Genomic DNA, 14,927 nt, shown 5'->3' on the forward strand with positions numbered 1-14,927 from the left:
GCCGGCGCCGGACACCGGTGCGCCGGGCGTCGCGACGCCGCAATTCCTAGCCATCTCTTGGATATTCGCGTACTTCCTAACGCTTCTCGCCGAAGCCCGGCCGCCAGTAATTTCAAGTCGCGTGAGAGTCGTAGGGTGCACGGTTGTTGGATAGTTATGATTATTCAATGGGTATAAATAATTTATCAATTATAAATTTTTTAAGAATTTTATTTATTTCTTTCTACATCTAAAAGATAACGAGCACTTATAGTTTAAATAAAGCCAGGTATAACCTCGTATGACTAGTTCTAGACGTGTACTAATTTATATATAATACTTTTGTAAGGGTTATAAAGTATACATATTTTTATCGGACTAATTAATGCTCCGTAATTAAATATTCGAGTATAATTTCTCGATAACATGATTCATTAAACTTGATTTTTACATAACATTTTACAACAAAAACAATACATTGCACTTTGTAACAACTATTTTATAATATAGTATTATCTAAGTTTTAAATAAGATATATTTTTTTTTTTTAATACATAAATGCAATGGCAATGTTAAAACTTGATAATTTTCTTACGCAATACGTATGAACAGAAGAAATATACATTTTTTTTTTTTTTTAATTAAATCTTTTGAAAACTAATATTTCTAATTAACGATGTAATTAGCATTACTTTTTTACGTTTACTAATTTATTTTGGGTCGGTGCCAATGGCGCTCTTCTTTTAACATGTTTCTCCGGGATCTTATCTTTTGGTAAAGGCACTTCGCTAGAAACAATCCCTCCTTTTCGTTTTCGCAAAGATTCCGTCGGTAGGTGTTCCGTAGGTCTTAACAGCTGTCTAAAGTTGTAAGGGCCGTTTATATCTTCCGTATCGTACTCTGCCTTGGCACTCTCCTGGCGTTTCTCGATCACCGTCGGCCTCAGAAGCTGCCTTAGATTAGTCGTGATATTGAAAGTATCGTTCTGGAGTTGTCCTTGATTCGTTGCTCTTCCGCTCGCTAATCGATTAATACCATTTTTATGATTGACATTATTCTGACGATTTTTTATTGCGTAGCCATTTTGCTTATGGCACGATCGATCCGATGTCTTCTCCGATTTATTTAAGCCGTTGTTTAACTCTGATCGCTCGGTATTCAGAACTTTAGTGTGATTTCTTCCAACACCGTTATTTATTTTACAAGGAATCTGACGGGTGCCGATCGATGTCGGATGCTCGTTGACGGAATTTTGATGTCCATTAACGAGATTCTGTTCGTTAAAGACATTCTGCCGTTCGTTTATTGCGTTATATCGGTCGTCGATCATGAATCGTATGCCAGCTGAATGGTGGATATGCGGAGGAGAGCCGGTTGCACGTTGTCCGTTCGTGTGTGATTGCAAGTTTTTGCCACGCAGGTCATTAACCCTTGTACTAATAAAAACAAAACAATTTTTTTTTAGAAGAAGCACATTAAAGAGTAATTACATTTTTTGTTTTATGTTAATTGGGACTAAATTACTTGCGAATTACAAAACTGTTAGCATGGTAGCGGTAAAATAAATACATTAGTTTTTACCTGAAAATTTGCCATGATGCCTCTGGCAACACGCGCAAAGAGCATAAATGCGAAATTAGTTTCATTACTTATTTAAATAAAACATAATTGATTGAATGATTGAAGAATTGATTATGGTTGAATTCCATATGTGTTTTAACTATTATATTAAACATATGCGATTAAGTCACTTTTTGTACGCGTAAAAAAATTTGTATATTCTCATATACGTGGGGCAATTATTACCTGACAGTTTTCTTGGTGTTCTCGTTGTCGCGTAATTCGGACGGATGCCTCAGGGCTTTGTGCCAAATATTCGACAAATGCTGCTCTGGCGCCACTGCAAAATCGCTCTGAGATGTACGATCTCTTCTCTCGGCATTCACCTCCAAAACGTGATCTTTCCGATTTCTATATTAAGATAATCTCGTTTTATATCGATATAGATAAGATAGCAACGAATTGCTGCGGTCTACAGGAGTATTTTTGAACACGAGCATGCGTAAAAAAATAAAGTTTAATTTTTTATTTAATTATAAAGAAGCGACATTAACAGCAACTGAATTAATTTTTGTTAAAGATTAAAAAGTTGGCTTAGCTAAATTTTTTTCTTTCTTTTTTTTTTTAGTATTTAATATTTCTACATGTATTTTACGTCTTTTTTATTTTTTTTTTTCTTTCTTTTCTAAAACGGAAATGGTGGTTGGGAAATCTATATTCGCGTACAACTAGCCCGAATAAATTGGTACATAAACGGTTGACCAAATCTACGAGTGTACCTCGACGATGAGTGAAGGTCATTCTCTAGCCGTATCAACGGCAAGTCCCAGCCAACTTCGTCGTCTTCGAATTCCGAACCACTTGCGATGCGAGTGCCAGAAGCATTCGAAAATTATATGTTTTAAAATTCTAATTTGTTCGCGAATCTAATTGCAAATCAAAGCCAAACGCGCCTTGATTTTTACGTGCACTCTGCGTATATCTACCTGCTCATCTCTTCCTTCAAATCTCGGTAGTACTTGACACTGTCTTCTTCATTTGGGTGGGCTTCGCTGTGATATTGCAATATTGATTGCACCATATTAAATCCCTCGGGACGAATGTAATCGACTGGTGGCTCTTCGATGTCGCTCAATCTAATACCGGGTTTGTTGCGACGGAGATTTTTGTGAACCTCCTGGTTCTTCATATGTACCTGAATAGAAAATTAGAAAAAGAAAATTATGTAGAATACATTATATTTGAAAATAGAAAGAGCAGTACATAGTAATTAATAGCTTAATTAAATTAATAGAATTAAATAATTCTTAATTACATTTTGAGAAAATTGTATTAAATCCGCTTGTCGGAGTTTAGGATGCACGGGATCCTTTGCGGGTGGCTTCTTTCTAATTAGTTTTTCTTCTTTTTTGTACCATCTTTGAACAATCAAGGCTGCATCTTCGTTCTTTAGTCCTTCGCGCAACAGTGCTTTGTGACCATCGTATATATTATCATAATTATTCAATATTCTCTTGAAACGTTCTTCCAAATCGCATCCAAATCGTTTACGAATAGTATAACCTCGGAAGTCTATAAGAGATTAATCGTGCACAATATTTTACGTTATTAATTACAGATAAATTAATATTATTATACGTACGACTTTGTATAATAGTCGCGGCGTCGTTCTTCTCTAAATTTTTACGTACATGTTGCTTTTCGCGATTATTTCCATTCGCATTTTCTTGCGCTCTACGTTTTACCTCGTCTACGAAATAACGAAATAAGTAAATATATGACGATGACGGGAAATTATCGATTGCCAGAATTAAAAATAGAACTCACTCAGCATAAAATCGAGCGTTTCACTTTCTTCTTTCGCACGTTTTTGAGCCAATATTTCTTCCGTGTGCTTCCGAGCCAGCCATCCTCGAATGTGACGCTGCAGCGTGACCACTGATACAGCAAATTGCCATTTCTGCTTCTTGAATTTTATTTTTGCAAGCCATCGTCGAACACACGCTTGGACCATAATTATTTTTCTCAGTTGCTCTTCGTACAGTTTTGAAAGAAATTCGACGTGATAGTATTTGAGGAAAACTTTTGACTTGCCTAACGCCCATCCGTCCATTTTTAACCGTAATAGAAGAAGCCGACAATTATCACGGCTTGCAATCACCCGTTCGTCGTAGCCAAAAGCCAGGAAGCAATATCTGTATAATTCAGGGATTCGTAAAGTCGATAAAAAGTTCAATGAAAACATTTTACGGTTTGAAAATACCTTTTAAGAAATTCATTAAATGGTATCCTGTGGGAAAATCCATTTTGTCTTATACGTATAGTTTCGAGGACACCGGTGTACCTCAGCTGCTTTACGACTTTGTCTTTGTCGAAAAAGCGTGGACTTCTCGAGTCATTTGGTTTTATGCATCGCACGAACTGAGGCGAGCCGGATACCATTTTTTGTAGTAGATCCATTAGAGAGTACCGGAAATACGTTGCCACTGTTTGTTGAGCTCTTGATTGCGATGCTAAACCTCGACTGGAATATCGTTCCTACGAAATATTATAACGCCGTTAAAACATCGTAAAAAAAAAAAAAAATCTAAAATACAAATTTAACACGCGCATATATACACCTACCTTTGTGTTTTGATTCGACTGCGATTTTCTAGAGTCATTTTCTTGTAGTGCCGAATATAAGTTACCGGTTTTTGTTATCGGGCATTGAAACAAGAAACGAACCATATCGTATTGCGATTGTCGTACCAGTTCAATGACTTCAGGTGGCAGAAAGTTTCTGTTCTTCTCGAGAAATCCTTCGGCTTGATAGACTACACGGCCGGCGAAATGATGTATCGCGAAACAGACCGCGTCCGATTTAGGCCGTACGTAGAATTTTGATTTAATGTTGTTGTGGAATTTTTCTGCTCAAAAAAAAGTTACAAATTAATAATATAATAAATAAACGGCACACCGAGTATTTGTCTGCCGTTCAAAATTTTGAAGAATCGTATAATTATCAATTATTACAATTATTACAAAATTTGAAAAGTTTCAAAAAAACTTTAGCTGGTTAAAAGATCAAATTCCGAAACGTTTTTTAATAAAATAATTTACGTATGCTGAAAAAAAGAAACGCGCGCGGTGTAAGATAACGTTTATAAAATAATGTATTTGTAACGCTTACCGATCAATGTTCGATTGGTCGCTCTGGGAAATCGACTTTCTTCATCGAGAAGCGCCAGAAGCCCCATGGGCTTGCTTAGTAGCATATCGAGAACCGGCCTGTTGTCGGAAAACTCGACAAGGTCCACAGGTATTCCCTCGGCCATGTATTCCTGCTGCTCCCAAGTGAAGATGTGCTGGTTGAAGTAGTACTGTATCTGCTCGTTAGCTATGTTGATGCAGAGTTGCTCGAACGAGTTTCTGGGAAAGTTTTCAAAGCCGAAAATGTCGAGGAGCCCAATCGCGAGCGGTTCGTAATTCGGCGAGCGGCTGAAGCATAGTAAACAATTGATCTGGTTGACCATCCAATCGAAGAGCCGACCATAGAGACCCTTGGCCATTGCGTCACGTGCCGCCCGAGCTTCGGCCACCGTATTGTTTCTCGTAATTGTCTCGCCTCTCGTCATCACCGAGTTTGATGTCAGGGCCTCCACAAGATCGTTCTGTTCAACCCCGAGTAGTTTTGAAACTGAAAACGGAAGCATATAACGACGGATAATGATAGCTTATAATATTTGCATTCAGACGTATATAGAAATTTTATTAATTGACTAATTACAGTTTTATTTGATTTGAAAATTAACGTTTCAATTACGAACTATTGTAGAAAGTATAAGGAAAAGCGAAAGAAATTTTACCTCTGTGTAAGGGAACAGCGTCGACCACTCTGCTTTTATTGTCAGTGTTGTCTTGCGTCGCCACTTCTGCGAATTCAATGTCACCTAGGTGGAGAATAGCGGCTAAAACTCGATACACCGTGTCTACATCGCTGTCCTGAAATCCGAGCACCTTGAAACCCATTTTGAGCTGTTGGAATTTGTCAATGTGCGTCTGCGACGTGTGACTATAATGCGTGAGATACCGATGATACTTCCGCAGCGTGCGGTCGAGATAATATTCCGAGAGGCGGTTGTCCGTTTCTAGACCGTCGTACATGTAGTAGAAAATGTGAAAGTTTCGCTCACCCCTGAGAAATAATGGGATTCACTGCCTTTAGTTTGTCGTAAAATTAATTATCAAGTTTATAAGCTATATTTATATAATTTCTAAGAAACGTACTCGGCTTGGGCGATCACTCGCGATTGTTCCAACAGGTACACCGAGATTCGCGCACCGGTCACTTTTCCGCCTTTCGTCATTGTTAGATCTAGATACTTTCCAAATCTAGAAGAGTTCGCGTTGATGCCGGTCGTCGCGTTTCCGAAAGCTTCCATTATTGGATTTATTTGAAGTATTCTTTCCTCGAGATTGCGATTCGGTGCCTTGCTGAGATAAACCAGCTGTTTCAGTAGCAAATTTGCACTTTCCGTCTTTCCGGCACCTGATTCACCGCTGATGACTATCGCTTGGTTTTGACGTTGATGTAGTAGAGCTTGATACGCTGCATCGGCGACCGCGAATATATGCGGGGGATTGTCCGATCTCGCTTGTCCTTTGTATCGTTTTTGTTCCTTTACAAAAAAAAAAAAAAAAAAAAAATTGTGATAAAGATAACGATCCATATATTTTTTTAATCAATTATTTTTATTTTATGGCATTAATTGCTCGTATATTAATGCAACAATTTATTTAATGTAAATGAAATACTTACGATACCAGTGTATAAACCTAGATTAGTAAAAGGATTAACAGCGACCAGTATGTCGCCGATGTATGTGTATATCTGCGTTTGCTCGTATCGGTGCTGTAATTGATCGACAATAGCCTCCTCCGATAGCATGTCGAGGGCCGCCAGGTCATCCATGTACATCTTCTCCGGTCTCGTCTTGCGGTCCGTCTTCAATTTGCCATGTTTCGTAGTCACTTCCGGCTGCCGGTGAACACGACCTTCTGCTCTCTGTCTACATATCTCCTCTCTCAATCGTTCTCTGATTTTCTCTGCGATTGGTTCCACCTTTGTCAATAACGGATGCTCTCTCAATTCGCTCGCGAACGGCCGGTGCTCTAGATCCTTCACCAGGCATTCGGCTATGAAGTCCGTCAGGTCTGTCGTGTGCACGTCCGGATTCTTCAAGGAAGGCGGCGGGTTTCTCGGAATTTGAAAAAGCGCTCGCATCGGATGCAACTCCGACAGCGGAGGGTCGCCCTCGGCTAACTCGATAGCGGTGATGCCGATCGACCAGACGTCGCAACGCGAATCGTACGACGAGTCCAGCTGTTGCTCGCACGCTATCACCTGTTTCGCGACACGATCGATAGATATTTTATCTCCGTCGCTTTTGTAAAAAAAAATTTTTTTTATTTGCTTGAACTCACCTCCGGCGCCATCCAATACGGTGTCCCGACAGACGTGTTCTTTCTCGCGAGAGTCGCGGCCAAATGCGAGGACACGCCGAAATCGACCAATTTCACGCGTGCCTCTTCCGTGAGTAGAATGTTGTGACCTTTTACATCGCGATGCATGCAGTGATTACTGTGTAAAAAGATCAGAGCTTCGACAGTCTCCTTCAAGATATAAGCTATCTGGTCATCCGTTAGGCGGCTGCCGCGTTTTTTAAGTCCCTGCACGAGATCGGTCACGGAGCCCCCAGTGCACAACTGGAACCGAAGCAATTAACTTCTTACAAATCCGATTCCGTTTATTCCTCGGAAGACCGACAAATTAGTACATATAGGAGTTGCAAAAAGAAAAAAAAAAAGAAAAAACAAATCAAATTGTATATAAAAATTACGAATTATTAGAAAGTATACGATACATTTTTTCTTAATTGATTCTTGCTTTCTCTTTAACGAAAGATATTTAGAGAACTCAATAGAATAAATAACGATATTTGCAAAGCTCTGTTTATTATATTATAATTAATTTATGCGAGTTTAATTAATTGTAAAATTACAGTTTTACTTCTTTTTCTTTTTTTTAATTAAAAAATAGTCCTCGTATTCATAATCTTTCGCGTGAATTTAAAATTTAATGATGGTACCTCCATCACGAACCATAATTGATCCTCTTCTTGACCAGGTTTCGCTCGCTTTAGAAATAAACCGTGAAAGAGGGGAATATTTGGATGCCGATTCAAATCTCTCAACACCAAATATTCTTCTTCGATTTCCTCGACGTTGTCGGCAACGTTTTCTAGTATTTTTATGGCTACCTTGCTGCCGGTTTCTTTATCATAAGCGGCGTACACTTCGCCATATGTACCCTCGCCGATTAATTCCTCCAATTGAAATCGTTCCCCTGGATCTGGTATCGCGTCGAAATTGACGTGTTGACTGAGGCCGTGGTATGCCATGTTAGTTCCACCTCCGGTCATTTCTGGAAACAATCCGACACGAAACGTGTTAAAATTTTGTTCAATTAGATATTCATATGCTTTGTCAATCTACAACGTAATGAGTTCAGCGAAATGTATTTTCAAATAATTTATTATTTGTAATATTTATATAAATTACTTTCGGGTTTCTCGCTTTCGAATATTGAAAATTAGTAACGAAGAAAGATTATCGGAGTACAAAAATTCCCAGTGAGATCATACGCGTATAAATATTAAACGTTAAATTTAAATTTTCTTTCGTAAAGTTTTTTTTTTCCCATCTTTCTATCACGCGCTACTAATATGAAACGCATGTGGTTTTACTTGCGATTATATTTTTTGTAAGAGGTTTCCCACGTCACGTTGTATAGCAAAGCGGAATAAAATGCACATCTTGCTTCCTCTCTCGTATAATAAAAGCGCGAAGACGGCTGACAAATAACATCATAATATGACAACGTCCGCGAGTACGTTCTCCTATCTCTCATTCTCCGTGTAATGGCACCGCTCAACGGAGTACTTAAATGTCGATTATACTTTCGTGTGCGCGTATCTCGATGTTACGTGCATCGTCGAGTAACATTTCTCCAGGTAGGCAGCGCCGCAGCCTTGTGTCGCAAATACTGCTACTCGATTTGCATACAAAGGGGCCGGGATTACGCATACCGTGTTTTAGCTTATAGAAAAGGCAGTAATTACTTCCACGGTTCGCTATATACGGCGTTACACAATTCTTTTATGGTAGCGAAGCATTAAGCGCGTCCGAAGTCGCGGTGTATCCTCCGCGCGCAATTCGATCCCTCTTATCAAAGGGATTTAACAACGACGAACGTGTGTAGTTAATAGAGCGACGCTTCGTGGTTCGTTTGAAAATTTCGATCGTTAAAAGAAACTGCGCTCATCTATCTTGCCGTTCACCTCCTTTGAAAGATTTTCCCGGCAATGGCTCGTTAAATGTGTACTGAAAAATATTCCAGGCGGTCTAATTTCTTGAGAAGCAAATAGAAACCTCGATTCTTTAGTCAAACCGCATCTCGCGGTCACGTTGCGTCGATCACTATAGGTATAACTTCGCCGAATATTGCTCGGTGCGATCAGCTCGACGTCGGAGCACGATTTCGACGACATTGCGTGGTCCCGTACGCGACACGTTACGCAGAAGCGTCGGTTGACGCAGCGTAGTCATTGATGGCACGCATTGTACCGTTACATCGTCACGCTGAAAAGATTAAACCAGCGGAACCGCGGCTGGCAACGTACACACAATCGGGGAAAAGTTTCCATCTTTTTACGTTTCAAACAGTGAAATTTACGACCGCGTAAATCGAAAAAATTACGGCGCGAATACCTAAAAATTTGCTTTTTTTATTATCTTATTTTTTTGTGCAACTTTACCTTTGTGGTCTTTCTTTGAAGGTACACTATCAGTTAAATAATTTCTCGGCAAAGTATTAATTCGAATCACGAGTACGGAACTACAAATATGTACTTCACTTTACAAGCACTTATACTTGGCATTTTGTCTGATATCTTTTTCGAGTTTTTTTTTTTTTTATTAATTTGTCGAATTAATTCACGCGATACGTTATCTTAACATATCGCAGAATCGAGATAATTAAATTTTTTTTTACCAAAGTTGTGTCCGATGAATTCTTATTGAAGACGTTAATATATCTGCATTTCTTCGTAATGATCTAAAACACACAATGGATAATTATTCGTAAAGTAAAAAGTTGGACAAAAATATTAATGGCTACATAAAAGTCGCAAAGTGAAAATGGGAAATCCGCGCGACATTCTTTGCTTTCGAGTAATTATTTCATTATAGACAACCGTAAAGAGGCATTGTTTTCGCAGAACCTAGAAATACAATAATTATCTCTGTCAGCCGCTGAATCGCAATAAAATATTTTATTACCGCTTTTCTATTTGCAAAACTATTCCCTGTTTAAATTTTTAAGCTTGCCCGATATTATACGTATAGTTCGATCGCACTTATATTATTACTTGTGTTAATTATATTTCTGCTACGATCGCGAAATCACTGATTACAAGAAAAAGCAAATAACGAGACCCATTAATTTTTCTGATATTCAATTTACTTTATCCGTCCGAACGAAAAACCATGTAATTGCAATATAAATTCTGCGCAGGTAGTGATAATTATGGATTTAGACGTACTACGGCGGGAATATTGCTTCCTCGAAAGTTGCTCACATAACTCGCATGTAACAGATATTTGATTAGCCGTGTTACCGGCGCTACGTGCGGATGTGTTTGGTAAAGTGCGCTTCGCTTGGTTCATTTAATTATCCACATATATATACTTTAATCTTGATTATATGGCCACTCTCGCACATGCGAGCACTTAATAAATATATAGTATATCCAACGTATAATTTTGCATGAGAAAACTTTTTATTAAGAAAATGATTACTCAAATATAAATCCCAATTCTTGGTCGTTGAAAAGAATTTTCAATATTACTTAGTCAATCAAAATAATAATTATTGGCGATTGTGATTGCCATTGGTGATTAGAATGTTATTAGAAAGATGATTTAAAATCTAATGTCTTATGTTTAATTAAGGCGCGATCTTGTCGGTCACGCTAACGAATTCAATCTGCATGCACAGTGAAATTAAAACGCATCGGAAAATTAGTAAGTCAGGCTGCGAAACACTTTGAGAGAAATCCTTTCGCCGATATGCACGAACGAGCATCGAGTAAGATCAGTTTTCGCAATGATTGAGAGAGTAACCGAATAGTTACGATTTATCGCGTTTTACCAGGGACATCGGGCTTGTAAGTTGTCAAATAATCCCTCTCGCTGGAAAAGAAAATGAAATTGGAAAGGAGGGCACGGTTTAAGTGATTATATTTACCATTTATGTCGGTACTACTCGATATATTGCAACGAAACACTGCTTGAAGCACCTGCTGTGCTTATTGTTCCTTACACGGCTTCGTACAATTGGATATGATTTCCAATACAAAGTCAGAACTGTTCGAGATGCGAGTCCTCGTTAGAAAGAATGTTACGTGTATTCGTCGTTGCGTAATCGGATATCGTCTTTGGCTAGTTGTCAACGCCTTCGCGGTGTGTGGAAGTTAAGGATGGTTTATTAATTTGCTTCTCGTCAATTCTCATTCTACGCTCATACAAATACTTCATCTTGCCTCTTAATTACAAGAGGCGAGTACGATCCGAAGGATCGATTCGCTTAGGCCGTGATGATTTTAATATCGTAGCTTTCTCTGTTCATTTAACACAAATAATTTTCGTATTGTTTGTTGCGGACTAAACGTACTGATCTTAAACTACTTTATATTACGCGGCTTTATTTCTTTCGACCCAAATTTTCCTACGCGCGTGCGTTGCGAATTTGGAGAAAACACGTGTTCTCTTAAACGAAATATACGCCGAGCATTGCACCTTGAATTCGATGTGTAAGGAAAGTCACGGTCACTTTTTGGAACGCAAGACCGCTCACGGCGAAGGGCATCGCGACGCTCGAAAACTTTCTCGGCAACCTGCCGTATACAGTAACGAGTCATATGATCCGCGTGTAGTACGAAGACGGTAATAACCGATGAAAACCAGTTATATGAACGACGGTCATGCGAGTTCCGTAAATCATGAAAGAGGGATCCTCCGTCACACCCAAGAGCAACATATGTTCGTTCCGTTCGTCTGCTCGTCAGTCTACTCCACAGTCATTTGTAAATATGTAATTCTTCAAGGCCGTCTCCCTGCCTGGTTAGAGTTCTCGTTCTCCTTTCGTTATTTATTGCTATTAAACACGCGCATATAAAACGCATATCAAACGCCCGGATTCTAATCGCATTCAATACGTTTAAACGAGGCATCCCGTCGATCGTTATATTTTTAATTACGCGATGCGATCGAAATTTTCCTACTTTCACGAGCGTCGCGTATTCACACGCGTAATTATAATAATTGCATTGAAAGGTTCTATGAGATTATTAATAAACGTTTGTATCGCATAACGGCGTTTTGTCGTTTAAACATTTCGCGTGCGGGAAACAAATTCCTTTGCTTTTATTAATTTGGTTCGCTAGAAATCGAAGGCGGTTTTGAGAACAGATTTTCTCGACGAGTGAAGGAAAGGAGCAAATGTAAAAATCGAAAGATAGAATTTTTATTTAGCCGTGCTGTATAATACTTTTGTTATTTATGAGCGTGACGATCGGTCATGCTCATTTTTGTTCTTTACGACGCGTCCATTTATTTCACAGATCGATGCCCTCTGTTGCGGACATTTTACTGCAATTTCTACGAAAGCATTGTCATTCAGTGACAATTGTTGAAAGTTGCTTCGTCGTTGAAAATTACCCGCGAGACGTTTCACCGTGAAAATGCGCGATCGCGTTTCAATCTCACGGTTCGATACCTTTGGCAAAGGTATCAAAATTGCTTAGCAATAATTATAGGATTTTATTGGTTTTAATTAAACTTACTTATATTTTCTTCGATGTTATTATACTTGTCGTTCATTCTTTTTTATCGCGCGGGCAACAGGTGGAATATTTAAGAAAATGTCAATTAAAACGTGTGAGACTAAATTTGTTCAACGTTCTGCAATGGGCAGAACTATGATGCGAATCGTACAGAGTCGCGCGTCTCGGAATCCGAGTACGGAGGTCGAAGCCGCGTGGTCAATATAAAATAAAACTATACGTGCGAGTTTTTGTAGAAGATAATTCGCGGCGCGGAAATTTCGCCTTTTATATCGCTATTCAATACAATTCCTCACGGTCTCCACGCCTCGAATCTAGCATGGCACTTTCCCCTCTAAAGTACTAAAACTCATTGAAAATAATTATTTTTTCAAAGAGTTTTAGATAATTTTAATTAAAATTTATATGTACGCACATTTTCAAATTAATATTCCGTTATTTACAACTTTTAAATAATTTCTTTTCTATTCACATATATTTAATGAAAGTTAAAATGTGACGTAATGATGCGCTTTTTGATATTTTAATTTTTCTTAACAAAGGGCATCGCCAGATAGGCATGCCATTTGGCCATGGGTTCCTACCGAGTTTTTAATCGGTGGTACTGCATAGATGAATTTAGTGCCAAATAAAAATTAAAATAATTCTTGAGTGCAGAGGTGCATGAGAGGCTCATCTGTCAAAATTTGATGCATATTATAACATGCGCATTAAAGAAATAATTTTAATTGTTTTTTTTTTTTGTTAAAAATCGGATTTTAATTTGGGGATCATGATGAAAGCGTTATATTATTGCTTTTACTCGTAAGTATTTACTTGTAAGTATTGCCATAAATTAATTTTAATTTTTACTATAAAAAAAAATAAATAAATAAATAAAATAAAATAAAAACTAAAAAATGGATTTTTATATTATTAGGTACTCGTAAAATGTTAGAGATTTAGAGTTGAAAGTTGAATTAAATTTTGTTTGATACTAAATTCATCTCTTACAGTGCCGATTGAAAGCTCGGTGGGAACATGCTTATCCGGCTGTATGCCCTTTGTTAAAAAAAATTAATAATGATCAGAACTTTTTTTTTTTTCTTAAATTAAATAAAAGTGGTTTAGAATTATTATTATTTTATATTTTTTCACACTTTTTTCTATTATTCCTCTAAAAGTGATATTTTTCGAGAAAATTTACCCATTTTAAAAAATTACCCATTATACTCATTTCAAAAATTTACCCATTTCAAAAAATAACCTATTTTAAACAAAACACGTGCCCTATCGATTTTTGGCTTCGGAGATCGGAGAGAGCGTGGTGTTAACGTCAATGACGCCAATTCTTATCACTGCCTCGAATTAATTTTTAAATTTATATTTGGTCAAAAGCCTTATCAATTTTTGGCTTCGGAGATCGGAGAGAGCGTGGTGTTAACCACGTCAATATATTATATTTATGAATTATTACATTTATGCACATATCTAAATAATTATTAAAACTATCTAAACTGACAAGAACAAATACTATTTATGTGATTATCCTATGATTCATACAATTTTCTCAAATTGGTTATTGCTATTACTCACGTGTTTTAATGATACAGTTTTCGGTAAAAGAATAAGCAGCAAAGAACCGAGCGATGACAGTCGGGTTGCGAGCACGAAAAGTCGGTCTTGAATACGTGAAGAATCGTCACTAACGTAGCAGTAACCACCGGTCAAACTGTATTTATTACGAGATGGTAAAATTCACTCGCGTGCCAACTAACACGGGAAACGGTCGAAATGGTCGCTTAGAGTCGGCGAACTCCCTGCGATACCACTGACTACTCGACTAGCTGATTGTATAACGCGAACGGAATAGTATCAACTGGCGAGAGGAGCGCGGCTGCACGATTGCCGCGTCTTCAACGTAACGCCGTTCGCGTTCGAAGGAGACCGCGTCGGCTATCCCTCTCCATTCCTTTCCGTCGTAAGTCTTCCTCCACGCTCCGCGTTTCTCTCTTCCGGGAGGTAGTTGGGTCATTTTTCATCATGATTCTTTTTTTCCCGCAGCCCAACAATCGTCGCGCGAGTCACGTCACGATCATCGACCCGCGACTCGCTGAAATCGTCTTTGGAAATTATCAATTTTTCGCGGCACATTTTCTTTGTTAAATACGCTACTGTTAATACGTTGTAATTTTTATTTACGCAAAGCTTCTCCTCGATTAGCGGTATTTTCTTCTACTTGTCGAACGCGAGATGAATTTAAAAAGAAAATTAGAAACGCGTCGTTGAACAACTGAGAGTATGAAAAATTGATATATACCTTCAAAGATGATCGCGTAACGTTCATTAATCATTAAGGAAAGTTATCTGATTGATTAGGCATCGTTCGCACGTTGCAGCTGGAAATAATTCCGATATTTATTCTCACTTCAGCTTGTGCTTCTCTCATTATCTTGTCTTTAA

General features: G+C 38.2%; 1 protein-coding gene across 6 annotated transcripts; it reads right to left on the minus strand.

The window, feature by feature from the left end:
* Positions 1–225: 225 nt before the first annotated feature.
* LOC139111895 (myosin-IIIb) lies at positions 226–14,666 on the minus strand. Of its 6 annotated transcripts, XM_070672491.1 has the most exons (18): positions 14,061–14,666; positions 9,635–9,697; positions 7,671–8,005; positions 7,006–7,287; positions 6,341–6,925; positions 5,809–6,200; positions 5,388–5,716; positions 4,712–5,218; positions 4,165–4,448; positions 3,803–4,077; positions 3,367–3,734; positions 3,182–3,289; positions 2,855–3,111; positions 2,526–2,734; positions 2,319–2,399; positions 1,786–1,950; positions 1,561–1,582; positions 1,273–1,415 (listed from the first exon to the last, which is right to left on the minus strand). In XM_070672491.1, the coding sequence occupies exons 3-18, from the start codon at positions 8,001–8,003 to the stop codon at positions 1,404–1,406; spliced, it is 4,209 nt and encodes a 1,402-aa protein (XP_070528592.1). In that variant the 5' UTR covers positions 8,004–8,005; positions 9,635–9,697; positions 14,061–14,666; the 3' UTR covers positions 1,273–1,403. The 6 variants fall into 6 exon arrangements, with proteins under 6 accessions (XP_070528587.1, XP_070528589.1, XP_070528590.1 ...); XM_070672486.1 differs by lacking the exon at positions 1,561–1,582 and having other exon boundaries at positions 226–1,415; XM_070672490.1 differs by having other exon boundaries at positions 1,318–1,582.
* Positions 14,667–14,927: the final 261 nt, after the last annotated feature.

Source organism: Cardiocondyla obscurior, linkage group LG25, assembly GCF_019399895.1.
Source record: "Cardiocondyla obscurior isolate alpha-2009 linkage group LG25, Cobs3.1, whole genome shotgun sequence".
Taxonomy (NCBI): Eukaryota; Metazoa; Arthropoda; class Insecta; order Hymenoptera; family Formicidae; genus Cardiocondyla; species Cardiocondyla obscurior.